General features: G+C 33.4%; 2 protein-coding genes and 1 long non-coding RNA gene across 4 annotated transcripts; 1 reads left to right on the top strand and 2 right to left on the bottom strand.

The window, feature by feature from the left end:
• The first annotated feature begins 1301 nt into the window (after positions 1 to 1301).
• On the top strand, positions 1302 to 5508 carry LOC25493892 (glycerophosphodiester phosphodiesterase GDPD6). Of its 2 annotated transcripts, none has more exons than XM_013602546.2 (8): positions 1302 to 1481; positions 1784 to 1962; positions 2322 to 2505; positions 2988 to 3062; positions 3475 to 3584; positions 4071 to 4289; positions 4467 to 4622; positions 5091 to 5508. In XM_013602546.2, exons 1-8 carry the CDS (start codon positions 1463 to 1465, stop codon positions 5322 to 5324), a joined length of 1176 nt encoding a protein of 391 aa, XP_013458000.1. In that variant the 5' UTR covers positions 1302 to 1462; the 3' UTR covers positions 5325 to 5508. The 2 variants fall into 2 exon arrangements, with proteins under 2 accessions (XP_013458000.1, XP_039689608.1); XM_039833674.1 differs by lacking the exon at positions 1302 to 1481 and adding an exon at positions 1584 to 1689.
• A 1366-nt stretch (positions 5509 to 6874) lies between these two features.
• Positions 6875 to 8414, bottom strand: LOC25493891 (uncharacterized). The gene is made up of 6 exons (XR_003010868.2): positions 8255 to 8414; positions 8079 to 8165; positions 7847 to 7992; positions 7501 to 7660; positions 7298 to 7418; positions 6875 to 7207 (listed from the first exon to the last, which is right to left on the bottom strand). It is a non-coding gene; the product is annotated as an uncharacterized lncRNA (long non-coding RNA).
• A 2976-nt stretch (positions 8415 to 11390) lies between these two features.
• Positions 11391 to 14861, bottom strand: LOC25493890 (replication protein A 70 kDa DNA-binding subunit B). Its single transcript, XM_013602542.3, has 12 exons — positions 14529 to 14861; positions 14286 to 14432; positions 13990 to 14190; positions 13592 to 13766; positions 13216 to 13486; positions 13039 to 13141; positions 12827 to 12951; positions 12657 to 12735; positions 12426 to 12570; positions 12054 to 12214; positions 11853 to 11973; positions 11391 to 11773 (listed from the first exon to the last, which is right to left on the bottom strand). The coding sequence occupies exons 1-12, from the start codon at positions 14654 to 14656 to the stop codon at positions 11573 to 11575; spliced, it is 1857 nt and encodes a 618-aa protein (XP_013457996.1). The 5' UTR covers positions 14657 to 14861; the 3' UTR covers positions 11391 to 11572.
• Positions 14862 to 16287: the final 1426 nt, after the last annotated feature.

Raw genomic sequence — 16287 nt, 5'->3', positions numbered from 1 at the left:
TGCTTCACTTTTTATGAAACAAAAAAATAAATTGTTAATTTTTCAGCTATAACTGTTTTTTAATAATATCAAATTACTCCACTTTTTATGAGAAGAAAAAAAAACAAATTGCTCATTTTTCTAAGTTTGTAATCGATTTTTAAAGATCATGTATCCCAAATGACCATGCAGCACATTAAATTAAGGCTATTAAGAAATTGACCGAGGACACGTCAATACATTTGTTTTTTGACCAACCGTCAATACATTTGATGGACATTGATTTTAATATTATTTTTTAACCAACATACATTGATTTTAATAGAGTAACAGTATGAGTCTCGGAAAATTTATATGGAATCCATATAATTTGGTGGAGTTTATACATTTGAAACAATAAAAGAGAGCGTGTTACAACGTGTATTAGAAAATATGTTGATAAGATAATAAATCAAAAATATATTTAGAATGACATGATCATATGTTTATTACTCCCTACAGTCCTTAATATAGTAAACAATTTTTAAACTCATCAAATAGTGTATTATATAGACCATTTATACATTAGTTATTTCTAATAACAAGGACCTTATCATTTTCACGTTAAATTAGGACACACCAGCTGCACATGCACATAAAATCTGAAAGAATATGAAACCTTATTCTATATTTCGTTCTGCATTGATGTGTTGAGTGAGCTTCGTGAATCTATTAATCAAATTAACGAAGAGGAAGAGGAAGAGGAAGAGGACGAGCACGAGGATGATTACGTTAACGACTACGACGAACGAATCAAACGATTTGAACATCAATCTTTAATTGATGATTTTTTGGAATTGTTTCGGCACTCTCTTAAACCGAACCTTAAGACTATGTTTACAGATTATTTGTATAACAATAGTAAAGTTGTTTGCAATGTTTTTTTACCAAGAGATTTTATTGGAATATTCTGAAGTTGGAAAAATTATTTTGTGGGAGCAATTGATCTCAAGGTTAAATATGTTTTTGGTCCCTATAAAATTGGGAGTTTTTAAGTTTAAACCCTACTTAATTTTAATAGGTTTTTAGTCCATACAAAAAAGAATTACTACTAATTTTAGTGCTTGTTACTACAGCATTTGTTTAATTATCCTTAAACTCTTAAAATTTTTGAACGACGTTGATTGAAAGCACATATTTTATTTTCAGGTTGTCATGATAATTGAAGATATTTCCGCGGTCGTAATTTTATTTTAAGAAAAACACATATGACAACCTTTTTTTTCCAGGTTGTCATGATAATTGAAGATGAAATTGAAAGGTTGGAAACAAAGAAATGCGGGGAATATTCGTTTGTGGACCCTATTTCCGCGGCAAGCAACGACTTTAATTTGTTTCCACAACAATAATTTACCCATTTTCACGCTCCTACGATACGAAGACTTAACAATGACCTGACCTGAGTGAGGAACACAACACATCGAAGCACTTCTTTTCTATCTCAATGTCTTCTTCATTATCGGGTATTGCTTTTTCACTATTAATAAGAATCTATCTTCGTTTATTAGCCTCTGTTTTTACTGTATAAATGGATCATTGGACCAACCAACTTCCTTCAATTTTGTTAGTAATATAATATAGATAGATTAAGTGGCCAAGGGAAACCCAATTTTCATTTCAAAATGCATGCATTCATAATCTTCTCATCTATGTCATTTTCAATTGTGAAAGGAATGTCTTTATGATTTATTAGTCATGATTAAGTTATTCAGGAATCAAAATTAACTTAGTAATGGTGTAACAAATCATACATGTAATGGAACAGGTTTTGCACCTTTTGTTTTTCTATTGCTCGTGATTGGGGGCACGGCTAGGCCTTTGTATCCACTTCCTGGCAAAGGTGACCATGGTACTAAGCAGCCTCTTCAAACTTTTCGCCCATATAACGTTGCACATAGGGGCTCAAATGGAGAACTTCCTGAAGAAACTCGCGAGGCATATCTGGTGAATCTACATTACTCTTCTGGCAAAATTGCATTCCTTTCTCATTACGTCTGCATCGAAATTTGCCAAAATTATATGTGTAAAAATGATGTGTCAATAGTTTGTAAGGTGCCCCTGGTTCACTGTGCTGCATATATCCATTGACCATACACTGATTAGCTCAATATTTTTATTTTTTATCTGTGTTCTAGATTCTATTTTAAATATATTCATTTATCTTGTTGATTCTTATTATCAAATGAAACCATGCTACACTTATGCACAAACTAGTATTTGGTACGATGCAGATAACATAATGGACGTCATTTTCAACTTTGGTTTATTTATACTTGCCTAAAAATGATATTTGTTTTTTGTAGAGAGCTATTGAGGAAGGTGCAGACTTCATTGAAACAGATATATTATCTTCCAAAGATGGTGTTCTTATATGTTTCCACGACGTTACTCTTGATAATACTACTGACATAGCAAAATACAAAGAGTTTACTGATCGTAAAAGAACATATGAAGTCGAAGGGGTCAATATCACTGGATTTTTTGTCGGTACTGATGCTATTCTTTGTTAAGCTTCTTTTCAAATTTCCTTCGTAAATTATATTGGGAGGTTAATCAGATCGAATGTTGTCTATTGCTTGAGTTTGAGACATATGTTCATAAACTCGAAATTTTCATTTCTAGTGATGCGTATTCTGGATAGTCAGCTCATGTTTCAAGTTCTCTACTTGTATTGAACGTCCTCTTGGGCATCTTAACAAATTTGGTTCTTTTTGAAAGAATCTGATGTATTACTTAAATTTTTCTTTCCTTAATTTATTGAGTTACCATTTTGCTTTGTACAGACGTATTTCTTAATTGTAGGGTTCTAAGACGTTTTATTTGTCAATAGGATTTATGTACGTTAGTCTATAATTCTAAATCTAGTTGAACAAAACCAGAAACAATATTCCATTCTTTCATCCAGTTTTTTCATCACTTTCAAGTGAATATAATTTGCTAAAGTAATTGTACTCTTTACATATTTGCAGTTGATTTCACATTAAAGGAATTAAAGTCGCTGAGGGTGAATCAGAGGTACTGCTTTAGGGATCAACAGTTTAACGGTTAGTCCCTTTCTACTCATAGTAGCTTTTCATCATTCTATTCTGTGTAATTTCCTCATTTCTTTGAATTGTTATGCATTAATTGTGAACTATTTTGTGGCCACTTTGTACTTCTAAACTCATTGTAAATAAGATTCTTAGTTCATGACAGATTTTAATAAGAATTGGTATTGATGTTGAGAATAAGATAGAAGTAAAGGTGGAAATATCCTTTACAAGGACACTCTCCTTTTCTTCTCTTATACATGTGTCAAAGCTCCGTCAGATTTTAAAACGGTTCAATGATCATTTTTACTGGAACCGTCTGCTGATTACTTGTTTCTCTCATGTGATTATTACATGAAACTATTATTTACTTTGGCCCGCATTGAAAAGGCTAAGTCTATTACCTTATATTTGGAATCTCTTTCAGGAAAATTTCAAATAATCACTTTTGAAGAGTTCATTACCATAGCATTGGATGCACCCAGAGTAGTTGGAATATATCCTGAGATAAAAAATCCAGTACTTATCAATCAGCATGTGAGTATTTCTCATTAGAATCCGATAAACTTCTTCTGTGGCAGAACAATCGATATATAGTTAACAAAATGATTTATTTTAACCCTCCAATCTTATTGTATGAATGTGATGGTTGGTGCTTGTAATATCTTGAACAATCCATGAATTGATATTGTAACGGAAGAATATATTTAATCCAGCATTTTTATTGTGCATATGCATCTAATGGTTAATGCTGATGATATGTTTTATAATCAAGGAACTAAACTGTCACTTTAGCTTAAGTTTAGGATAATGATTATTGTAAGGGTGAGATTATGTTATATTTTTGGAAGTTTCGAAAGATCTGGATTGTACTAAGAGAGGATTTTTATCACCTGTTGGAATGTTTATTCCAAAGGTCTTAAATTTCATGCTTGATAATTTCAGATTAGTTATTAATATATTTGTAGTCCATTTCCTTAGAGGCTGTCTGCTTTCTTTTCATTAAATTGATATAAATAACAGGTGAAATGGTCGGACGGCAAAAGATTTGAGGACAGGTTTGTTGAAACACTTCGGAAATATGGATACAAGGGTTCATACCTGTCAAAACATTGGTTGAAACAACCTGCATTTATACAGTCATTTGCTCCAACTTCACTTGTGTATATATCAAATCAAACGGACTTGCCTAAGATTTTTTTAATCGATAATGTTGATATTTCAACACAAGACACTAATCAGGTTAGTAATGTATTTTACCTTGTCATATCCCTTGATCTTCCACAAATTGATGTACTGTCTTAAATTTTATTTTATTTTTTGAGAAATAATCCGTTTAATGTTATACAATGTTGTTTTGTGTTTATAAGTTGTCTATTCCAAAGCCTAACAAAATAGTACTGTAATGATTATGTGCAGTCATATTGGGAAATTACATCTGATACATACCTAGACTACATAAAGCAATATGTTGTAGGAATTGGACCTTGGAAGGATACTATAGTACCTGAGGTTAACAACTATGTGATGACTCCTTCGGATCTTGTTGCCAGGGCACATGCTCATAATCTGCAGGTACACGTCTTTGATTGAACCTTGTTTCTCTTCATATGATTACATGAAATTGCCAATCTTAAAAAGATTGCATGGATGTATTCTTTATTTCATTGTCTTGCATGTTTTGTGAGAATTGGCTGATATTTACCCACCTTTAATTTGTTATCTAGAGTGCTGTGTTACCAAATAGAAGCTATCAAGGCATGATATCATAACGGAATTTTAAAAAATAGCTTGCCATTTAGTGTTGCCAAATAGTGGCGCTACAGCACTGTAGCATGGCAGAATTTGAGCAAACCACTATTTTCCGCGGTCCAATATTGACAACACTGCTCAAGTGTCATAACTATACAAATGACAATATGATTGTTGATGATGATGCAAGCGCATCATCATAAATGAATTTATGACAACAGTGCTCAAGTGTCATAAATGAATGTTTTTAGAGCTATACAAATGACAATATGATTGTTGATGATGATGCAGGTGCATCCATACACGTACAGAAATGAGAACAAGTTTTTGCATTTCAACTTTAGTCAAGATCCTTACAAGGAGTATGATTACTGGATCAACAAAATGGGAATTGATGGTCTGTTTACAGATTTCACTGGCAGTCTTCATAATTTTCAGGAATGGACAACCCCTAACCGTCAAGATGACAAGACTGCATCCGAGCTATTGCATAAAATTGCTGTGTTAGCATCCGCTTATGAATAATTTTTGAGGTGTCAGATTGTGTGTAAAAAGCATGTGCTTGGATTAATTTATTGTGTTCAGAAGCTTATATATCAACATGTTCAAGAGAATGTTTGACTGAAAAGCTATTTTGTCTACATACTAAGGAAAAATCGAATTCAAATCTATTTCTTTTTTCAGATAATAAATTCATAAGTTTAAACTAGTGTTGCGGATTCTCGACTGCATTTACATGAAAAATATTGAAGCTAGGATTACCGAGTGGACATCTAATCCCCCCCTCTTTTTATTTCTAAAAAAGTGTGCCTAGGTTCCTTTTCAGGTCACTTTTATATCACTGAGAAATTTCAGTTGATCATTTCTTTCGAGCACTTGACTGTCTAGTAACTTCTAAGTTGTTACTTGGGAGCTTCTAGAAACGGCTTGTCATAAGATGTTCCAATAGTGAGTTTGTTAGAAGTCGTAATGAAAACTGTGATGAAAACAATGGCAAGCAGTTTGTTAGTCTCATGCTCATGCCCCGCTTGTGTGACTATGTCCTCCTAAATGTTCAGGGTCCTGATGTGAGGATTGAAGAATATACCCTTTTGCCCTATTTGCTGTATTTACAATATTATTATTATATTGCATTTGCAAAGGTTCTGTTTCCATGACTTAGCAAACGACTTCCTAATTTCATAGCAACAATTCCAACAGTTATGTGAACACTTGCATTTTGTCATGCCTAGTGTTCTCACGTCGTGAATTCGACCAATTGAATAAAGCTTTTGCTACAAAAAAAAAAAAAAAAAAAAAAATCATTTATATGGCTCTTCGGTTTTTCAATATGAAATGTAAAGAGAAAGTAGGGGGAGAACTGGAGAAGGAAGGAGATGAAGCTCACATGAATGACTATATTTTTCAACCAACGTAATACACTAAACAGTCATGTGTTTTTTTATAAGAACTTAAAAGGAGTAACTGACCAACTGTAGATGTAACAAAACAAAACTTGGAGACATTCTAAAAAGGAAAAAATACGGACCAATTTGATACAGAGGAATAGCTTAAAAAGTCAACATTACCGGAGAGGAGGACTTCATAGGGGAGAAGAAAAAAGGAAAGACAGGTGAAACTCAATTTTTTGGTTTAATATTATGGAAGATAGGTGATGATACTTGACCGTACTTGTGAAAAATTATTCAAAATTCTCTGAAGTACTAGCCCGTTGCATTTAAAGCATTCTTCTATATTTAAGACTTTAATGATGAAGAATTATGATTATGCAATGTCTATTACTCACTCTTCCATTTACTCCTTCCTCAATTCTCAAAGTCTTCTCCCTTTCTCTCCTAATCCTAACTCTCATATAAAACCTTACTCTCCCCATGTAGCAATGTAGTACATCTTAATATTAGATAAAGACAATATTCCCTTTTCAAAGAGATCTACATACTCCATGTAGGTAGTCCATTCACTTCAGCCTATTGTTATTTAATGACAAATATTAGATGTTAATTTTAAGAGGGCTTGAACAAAGCTGCAGTGACAAATGGTAATTTAAACTTATAGATGTAACTAAAACCAAGAAATTTCCATTGATATTTCTGGAATCAGCCAAAATATATACTAAATCGTCTAAGGATTAATATTTACAAGCAGCAACATCTACTTGAAAAAGCAGTGAACCAAAAGATCTAGAAAGATTGAATCAGCATTTCCATCTTATTGAGAGGCTGTCATCTTCGATATATCTTCAAGGAGAAATTTAGATTCGCAGCCAAGTCAACAGGAACAACTGCCACGGCTGTAATCTTTTGCCTCTTCTCGTTGTTGTTCTCATTCTGAGAAACACTGACCCGCAAGAGGTGTGGAATCCATGTAGCTTTCTTCAATTTCATTAGATATGGATTCTCTTCTCCCTCCTGGATTAAAAAAAAAAAACAAGCTTAATAACAAAATTAGCATGTATTATTCAAGCCCAAACACTAAGAAACAGGTATCCAATATCTTACCTGTGATCTAAGGTCGTTTAGCTCATCAGCAGAGCAGCCAATGATCTTCTCAGCTTCCTCATTGAAGATAGATATATAAGCCTCACTGCTTGCATCAGAAACTCTTACAATCATACTATATCTGAAAGGGCAGACTGAAAAGTTCAAACACTGCTATGCTATAATCTACAAAACTTCCAGATTAATTGGAACATCTTCATTACCTTAAATTGTTTCGTCGTCGTTTTCCTGGAAACTTTCACACCAGTACCCATCACCCATGCTTTCAGTAAGTTTCTTGTTGCAAGTCTTACAGGCACAATACCACATCTCCTGATCTGGCCTTATGAAACTGATATATCCTCTGATACTGAAGAATGCAGGCTGCTCAAAGTACAAGAAGAGACTGTAGATTAAACTAGTGTCTAGGATTAAAATTCATTGAAGGTTGATATCAATTATTAACCAGATGAAACTATCTTAGCAGGTAGCAATGCTAGAGAATGAAAAATTAGAATCATAGCGGGATGCATTATTAGACCGGTAAAAACAATATTTTGAAATGAATACCTTCTCAGCCCCCAAGGAGGGGTTAGAGGGTTATGTGAGAAAGTGGAACACAGTTAGAGTACAATGATCTAATTCCGCTGTTAGATGATGGAATTGATCCAGACCTTAAAGCAACCATTGCAGCATCCTTACCTTCAGAATCATACCTGCAGCCCAAATAATAAACATATAAATATGATTAACATAAACATATCATAACAAGGAAACAATAACCTAGGGGACAATGGTATACCAGCTTCTGAGCTTCTGAGCTTCCGAGCCTCGGGTACATCTGGATTGATCATAACTAAACTTCTGTGCATAGCTGACAGAGAAACACCTGAAACAGAAGACATTCAACAGTGAGATAATGAGCCTTGTTTGAATCAGTGCTAGACAATAATCGGCAAAACTTTCACTTTGCAATACCTCCAAAGTCCCAAACCTTGACAGATTTGATTGCAACTACTGGGGATTTATCAGCAATTTCCAGTAACTCATTTCCAATGTTAGTTGCAAGATCACCCCACAAAGTCACAACAACTGTCTTCTTGCTGCAATGTCAAGCATAGTTATTTGGGTTAATACTTAATAGGGTTTTACTCCCTGTCATTTGGGAGTCTTTTGGTTTACCCCCTGTAGAAAAAAAAACTTGGAGATTCCCCCTGTAAAATAAAGATTTTTTGGTTTACCCCCTGCAGCCAACTGTCAACATCTGACTGGATAAATTTGATGACATGGCGTGCTGACACGATATTTCTTTATTTTTTTTAATTTCTACGTGGCATAATTTTAAAAAAAAAAAAACTTTAAAATACTCGTACACAAAGGGTGTGTTTGGTTAAAAAAAAGCTATAAGCTAGCTGATAGCTGAAAAGCTAGCTTATAGCTGATGGCTGATAGCTGATAGATTATAGCTGAAAAGTTAGCTGATTAAAATTAAAAGTGTTTGGTAAAATTAGCTCTTGAAGTGACTATAAATATAAAAAGACATAAAAGGACATGCTTGTTTAATTTTTTTAATATCATATATATAATTTTTATTACTTAACGCATTTATTTTTAAATATTTAAATATATTTTAAATTATTTTCATCTCCAAAATAATAAATGTATTTATGAATTCAATCGAATTTTTTTATTTAACAATTTTTATTTTATTTTTATGAATTTTATTTAACTAAACTTGCTTCACTATTATAAATTTTATATAAAATTATATATTATATAAATTATGAGCAAAGTAAAAAAAAAAAAAAGTGGACAATAAAAATTTAAAAAGCCATACATGGTAAACATGATTAGTTTAAGAAGATAGTGGGTAGTTTTTTTTATTATAATAAAATTAAATTAAATTAAGAAAAGGTTAAAATGGGAAGAAAGTATAAAAAGCTACAAGCTATAAGTTAAAAAGCTATTTGGATTAGCTTCTTAAAAAGCGCTATAAGCTAGTGAGAAAAGCTTTTTACCAAACACATTTCATTTTATCAAAACAAGCTTATAAGCTAGCCCAACAAGCTATAAGCTAGCTTTTTTGTGTTACCAAACACAGCCGAAGTGTTACAAAAGTCGTTGTATTACTCGTATGAGACTTTTTTCCTTTTCTTCATTATTTTATATCTTCTAGTATAATATATTTACATCATTAGTCCAAGTATCAAATGTAACTCACTTCATCTAACGCATTGAATTGTTTGATTTCTGCTCTTTCTCCGGCACATTTCGCTCTCATCCAGCCAAACTGACCAAAATATTCATGCACTAGTTAACTAACATAAATGTAAAATTAACATTACTTAAAATTTCGATTATTTTACACATGCGTGACTTAAATCACGCTGTTAAAAATCATTCAATTTTTCACTTTTTTGCACTATATGCATATGTGTGGGTGGAGTTAAGTCATATTAATAAAATAATATGATGGATGTCATTCACTTTTCTTAAACCATGGTGGGTGTTTCACCTATTTAGCACCACATTAAATAGACACCTCCATTGTAGAGAATAATATATGGGTGTCTATGGAAGCACCCTCTCTTCATTTTTCATGGGTCCCAATTAATAAATCTTAATAAAATAAATAAATGTTGTTAAAATGTAATGATATAAAATTATCTTGGGGACTTATTTAATAATTTATTTTAAGGTGCTGGGTTGGAGAAAAGTGGTGCTTATTAAGTATTACCGTAAAATGAGTGATGTGGACATATAAAATAAATATAAACACCTAATTTAGGGTGATATGTTGTGGATGGTTTTAGTCACTTACAAGGATGCTTGACTTGAATTTAATAAAAGAAGTGATGGATTTGACAAGTCATTTACAACCAACGAGTATAATGAATAAGAAATGATATTTGTACAACCATTTTGTGATAATTTTTTGACAACTTTTTCTTTCATACTCACATGATGTCATTATCCTCTCTCTTCCTTTTTGTCTCTCTATTGTTTTCAACCAATAAAAATAGAAAAAAACAAGGTCGTCACTAAAGTTGTCATTAGATAGATGTACAAATATCATTGCTCTAATCAATATGTGTGAGAGTGGGAGAAAAAGTGTATCATGTGTGACTTGGAGTTGGTTTGTTGTCGTGTGCATAATAGTGCAAAAAAGTGAAAAATTGAATGGTTTTATACCAGCGTGAGGTGTTAATTCCTACGTGAGTTAACTCATGCAACGTGACTTAAGTCACGTTTGTGTTAAATAAACAAAATTTTAAATTATGTTATGCGTTAGTTAACTAGCGCATAGGTATTTTGGTCAGTTTGCTTCGATGAGAGCGAAATATGATGGGAAAAGAGCAAAATCGAATTGTTTTTAGGCAGACTAATAGTGGTAATGAAACAAGACACTGTCGCACAAGCCTCTAAAAGCTAGAAAATAAGAAAGCACGTTATGTGAAGCCTAAGTTACTTAAGCTGAGATTAATCATCAATCAGTTGTCGCTTGAGATTCAAAAACCCTTGTCAACGAATGAATTAGAAGCGCTCCACTTACTTAGCAATGATAAAGACCATCCAAGTGATTTTGTGTTACTACTTTTACTTTTTAAGAAACTATTATTACAAATAAATATACTACAAAAGCTACTTTCAATATTAGAAACTAAGTATCAATATAACTTTTAGGCTTTTATTTAATTAAAAAAGATTGAAGACACAAACAGACTTGATGTTCAAGTTTGAATTCAAGTTCAATTATTTACAAAAGACTCGTTTTAGTTTTCATTGGCCTTGTTCAGAAAAACAAGATTTAGAGAAATTTCAATCTTTAAACGCATTGAGTTTCTTTTTCATTTGAGCTTTTTTTACAAGATTTAGAAAACTTACTCACCCTTCCCTTCACTACTTCACGATCCTAATTTTTCCACTCTCTTTCTCTCTTAATTTCAAAACAAAACCTTAATCGTGCCAAGTGATAAAAGTTGGTGTTTTCTTTTTACAGAAATCTACCTACCCTGTAGATGTAGATTCACATCAGCCTAATCGTAAGAGCTATAAGGTAATACACCCTAACGAAACCATTGTCATGAATTATAATGAATATTAACATCCAAAGTTGCAGTAACAAATAATAATTAACTTTAAATGTAACCAAAGGCAAGAAATTTCCGTTGATGTTTCTTGAGTCAGACAAAATATGTAATAAACCACCCGAGGATTAATAATTACAAGCAGCAACATCTACTTGAAGAGCAGTGAACTAAAAGATCTAGAAAACATCAAACCAGCATTTCCATCTTAATGAGAGGCTACCATCTTTGATATGTCTTCAAGGAGGAATTTAGACTCAGCAGCAAAGTCAATAGGAACAACGGCCCGTGCTGTTATCCTTTGCCTCTTCTCACCATTATACTCATTCTGAGAAACACTGACCCGCAAGAGGTGTGGAATCCATGTAGCTTTCTTCAATTTCATGTCATAAGGATTCTCTTCTCCATCCTGAAAAAAAAAACATAAATGACAATTGGCATGCATGATTCGTTCTCGAACATTAAAATAATGGTATCCAATATGTTACCTGTGATTTAAGGTTGTCTAGCTCCTCAGCAGGGCACCCAATGATCTTCTCAGCTTCCTCATTGAAGGTAGAAACGAAAGCCTCACCACTTGCATCAGAAACTTTTGCAACCATAATATATCTGAGAAGCAATCTGAAAGGTTCAAATACTGCTATGCTAAAATCTACAAAACTACCAGTTAATTGGACCAGTTACATTACCTGAAGTTGCACTCTGCATCATTTTTCTGGCAACTTTCACACCAGTACCCAGCATCCATGTCTTCAGTAACTTTCTTGTTACAAGTCTTACAGGCACGATACCACATTGCCTGGTCTGCCTTTATGAAACTGATATTCCCTCTGATGCTAAAGAATGCAGGCTGCTCAAAGTATGAAAAGATAATATAGATTAAACAAGTGTCTAAGATTGCAATCCATTGTAATTTACAAGAATTAAAAAATGGTTATATTGAACATTAATATCAAATAATAGCCAGTTGAAACTATCTTAGCAACGCCAGAAAATTAAAATTATAAACTAAATATGGGATGCATTGGTAGACCAAAAAAAATGTAGTTAACAATGAATACCTTCTCAGCCCCCAAGGAGAGGTTAGAGGTTATGTAAGAGAGTGGAACACGGTCAGAGTAAACTGATCTACTTCCACTGTTAGATGATGAAATTGAACCAGAGCTTATAGCAGCCATTGCAGCATCCTTACCTTCAGAATCATACCTGCAACCCAAGTAATAAACATATAAATATGATTATCATAGACTTAACTTAAAAAGGGAACAATAACCTAGGAGACATTGGTATACCAGCATCTGAGCTTCTGAGCTTCAGGTACTTCTGGATTGACCAGAACTAAACTTCTGCTTATAGCTGACAAAGAAATACCTGACACAGAAAACATTCAGCAATGAGATATATGAGCCTTTTTTTACATCAGTGTTATACAATAATAAGCAAAGCTTTCACATTGCAATACCTTGAAAATCCCCAACCTTGAGGGATTTGATTGCAACTACTGGAGATTTATCAGCCATGTCAAGTAACTCTTGTCCTATGTTAGTTGCAAGATCACCCCACAAAGACACAACAACTGTCTTCTTGCTGCAATGTCAAGCATAGGGATTGATCAAAAACACATTATAAAATAACACTTGCCTAACACTGTAAAAGAGAATCGAAAACACTAACGTTTCATCGGCAATAGTAATGTCACGCTTTGGAACAGTCTCATTGTTGCTCTTTCTACGGATGCTCATGGTTGAAGACACATTCTTAACAACTCCAACTAAATCTGAAATCCACAACAAATAAACAATAAGATGACAACAATAAGAGCAACACAAACAATGTCTAACAAACACTCACCAACAAGCTCAGACTTATTCACATAAGGACCCAACTGATCAATTGGGACAAAATTGAATTTAGTCTCTGGAACAAAAGCAGCTTCATTGGCAACCTCTTCCACCTCAGAATTCTCATTCAATGTCATTTCATAATCGTTTACCACAGTTTTGAAATTTTTGTTAGCAACTTTCAAAGATCCCTTTGAAATGTAATACACCTTTCCCATAGCAAATTTGTCATAAAACTTCCTTGCAGCATCATTAAACATAGTTGCTTGAATCTGAGTACCCTGAAAATATTTCAAAACAAAAACACAGAACATGTTACCCACTAAACTTAAAAACTAAAACAACATTAAAAAAAAAAAAAAAAAATCAAATATTCTGTTCCTTACATCTTCATCAGTCAGTTCAACATTGAATACACAACCTTCTCCTCTAGCATTCTTATAGGTACGCATAGTTCCTTTGCTTGTGACACTGACCTTAATTGTCCAACCACCCATATAAGGATTCAGTGAAACAAGAGGACGCACTCTACGGGTCATGGCCAATCTCGCAGGAGCAGAACTGAAACGCCATTGAATTAATTAAATAAATAAATAATCACCAAAAATACATTTCAAAACAAACAAAAACTCAAATTCTAAAATTTCTGAAGACAAATACCAACAACAAGTAAATAACAAGGACAAGACCAACAAATAAATAAACAAATGTATACAAAATCAACAAATATAACCGAAACCCTAAAATTTATGAAAACAAAAACGAATTACAGAAAACTACTCACTTTGCATGTTGCTCGTGCAAGATCTGAGCAGCAGATTTTGAAACCATGTCCAGCTTCGGCTTCAAAACAATCCCAGCAGTAGAACCTTCACGCTTGACTACATCATCTTCCTTCGGCTTCAAGGTGATGCCAGATTGTTCACTCTTGATCTCCGTTTCAAGAGCAGGAGAAACTGGTTCACACTTGATCAACATAAGATACCTAATACAAATCGCAAAATAATTTAATTAATTTTAAAAAAATTATAGATCGGAACACTATGAACACAATAGCACAACATCAAAATTAGGGCTTACTTCTCGGATTTGTTGGGAATAACGTTGAGAGTGTAATCAAGGATTCGAATTAAACCAAGGTTCTGAATCTTCCCAGATAGAACTTCTGAGTACTGATTTGAAGGAATAATCCCTTTTAGTTTCTTTTTTCCATCACTGGCAGAAAACCTAATCCAAGATAAAAAAAAATCAATAAACATTCTACTGTTACGGATCTGAAACCAAAAACAAAAACGAGAAAGAAAAGAAGAAGAACAAAATTACGAGTATCTGTTGCCGGAACTTTTGAGATCAAGAACTTGAACAACGATGTCAGGGAGATCTGATGAAGAATCAGGAGATGGATTTGAGAGCAGGGTGGAGATGGCGTTTGGGGAAACGGATTTCGCCATTTGGAGATTGTGAAGTGAGAAATTAGGGTTCGAGAGGGAAAGTGAAAATTAGGTTGAAGAGAAAGAGGCGTGAGAGTGTGTTTTTGTAGAGTGTTGTGGCGGGAATTTGACTTTGAAATGTTTTGGCCCGCGGATTATTCATTCTTTCGGTTTTCAATTCACTTGTTTTGTGGCGCTACTTTTTCACTCTCTGCCCCTAAAAACTAATGGCGCCAAGCCACGTTTTAGTCAATTTTAGGTGTAAAATACTTTACTATCATGTTTGATTAAAAATGCATTTAAAAGTTATTTCGACTCAAATTTTATAGCTTACTTATATTAAAAAAAAGTACATGTAGGATTGTTGTATTTGGTTTAAGTTTCATGCTACTATGGAAAAATGAATTAAGTTTATAGTGATTTGTTTTGAAATTTGAAGGAATGTAGATGAATATATTTTTTAGATTGTGAGGAAAGTTATTTGGATGACGTAAGGTGTTGCAATGTCTATATGGTTCACATTTTTGGTATCATTGGTAAACATCGTGTTAGTTGTGAGTTCAATGGAATCTCTTTGAGACTATATTAAAGTTAATGTAGATGGATCTTCTTATAAGAATTATGATAATGCGGGTTTTGAAGGCTTCTTGAGAAACGATAGACGAATTTGAATTCAAGACTTTTTGAATCTATTGATTCAGCTTATAACTTATTAGTTGAATTTCCAGGCAATTGTAAAGGGCTTTAAGTGGATTGGGGTATTAATTTAGCAGATTATCATCATGTAATCTAACTCTCATACCACTTTTGATCATATTATATATATATCGGTAATAATGATTTTCATCCTCGTGCAACCTTGCTTTCTCTAATCAAAGAGGTATTTTCTCTTCCTTAGGTTGTCTCCTTTAAACGTGTTTTTATTTTGAGAGTAAATAATGAATGTGTTGAGTGGTTGGTTGAGTTTGATGCTACTAATATTGATTTATAGAAATCTCCTCCGTCCTAATTACATATTACCCTACTTGTTAGACCTTGGGGTAGGCAACAAGTGATTTTATTTGTTTTTCTCTTCCTTTACCTTTTCTGCTGTTAAAAGCAAAAATTTACAACTTAAATCCTATGTTTCGCTGGGCTTTTACGATTTAAATCGTTCTACCCACTATTTTTTGCATTTCATGAATCTAACGGCCAAATAATAATAATTCATACAGATAACGAACTCGCCGTAGCATATTGATTATATAAAATAATGGTCTGGATGTCCAATCTTATAGGTATTTAGTTCACTATCACACTTATCGCCCATCAAGGCATCAACACACTACTATGGTTTACTTGCAACGGTAAAAAGTGATGTTGCTGTAAATCATACGTCCATAGCACTTACGACCCTTCATTAGATCTAATGATCATCCGACCATTACGCCTCAAGGGTAAATCCGACATATCCATGTAATAAGGGTCTATGAATAGAGCGTGCCATAAAAAACAAGGTACACATTCTCATAAATTTCCTCATAGCTCATCCAAACCTTACTGACTCAAGCATTGGAGTGTCTTTACAAGCACACCTCTCGCACCGGTAAAGGATCTGCTCCAACCACTGTGAACCGCCACAATGGTTGCTTCACATTACCTCCTACTGACTT

This window comes from Medicago truncatula, chromosome 4, assembly GCF_003473485.1.
Source record: "Medicago truncatula cultivar Jemalong A17 chromosome 4, MtrunA17r5.0-ANR, whole genome shotgun sequence".
NCBI lineage: Eukaryota > Viridiplantae > Streptophyta > Magnoliopsida > Fabales > Fabaceae > Medicago > Medicago truncatula.
Note: the sequence above shows the minus strand (reverse complement) of the source record. Positions and strands in the feature narration are given on the sequence as shown.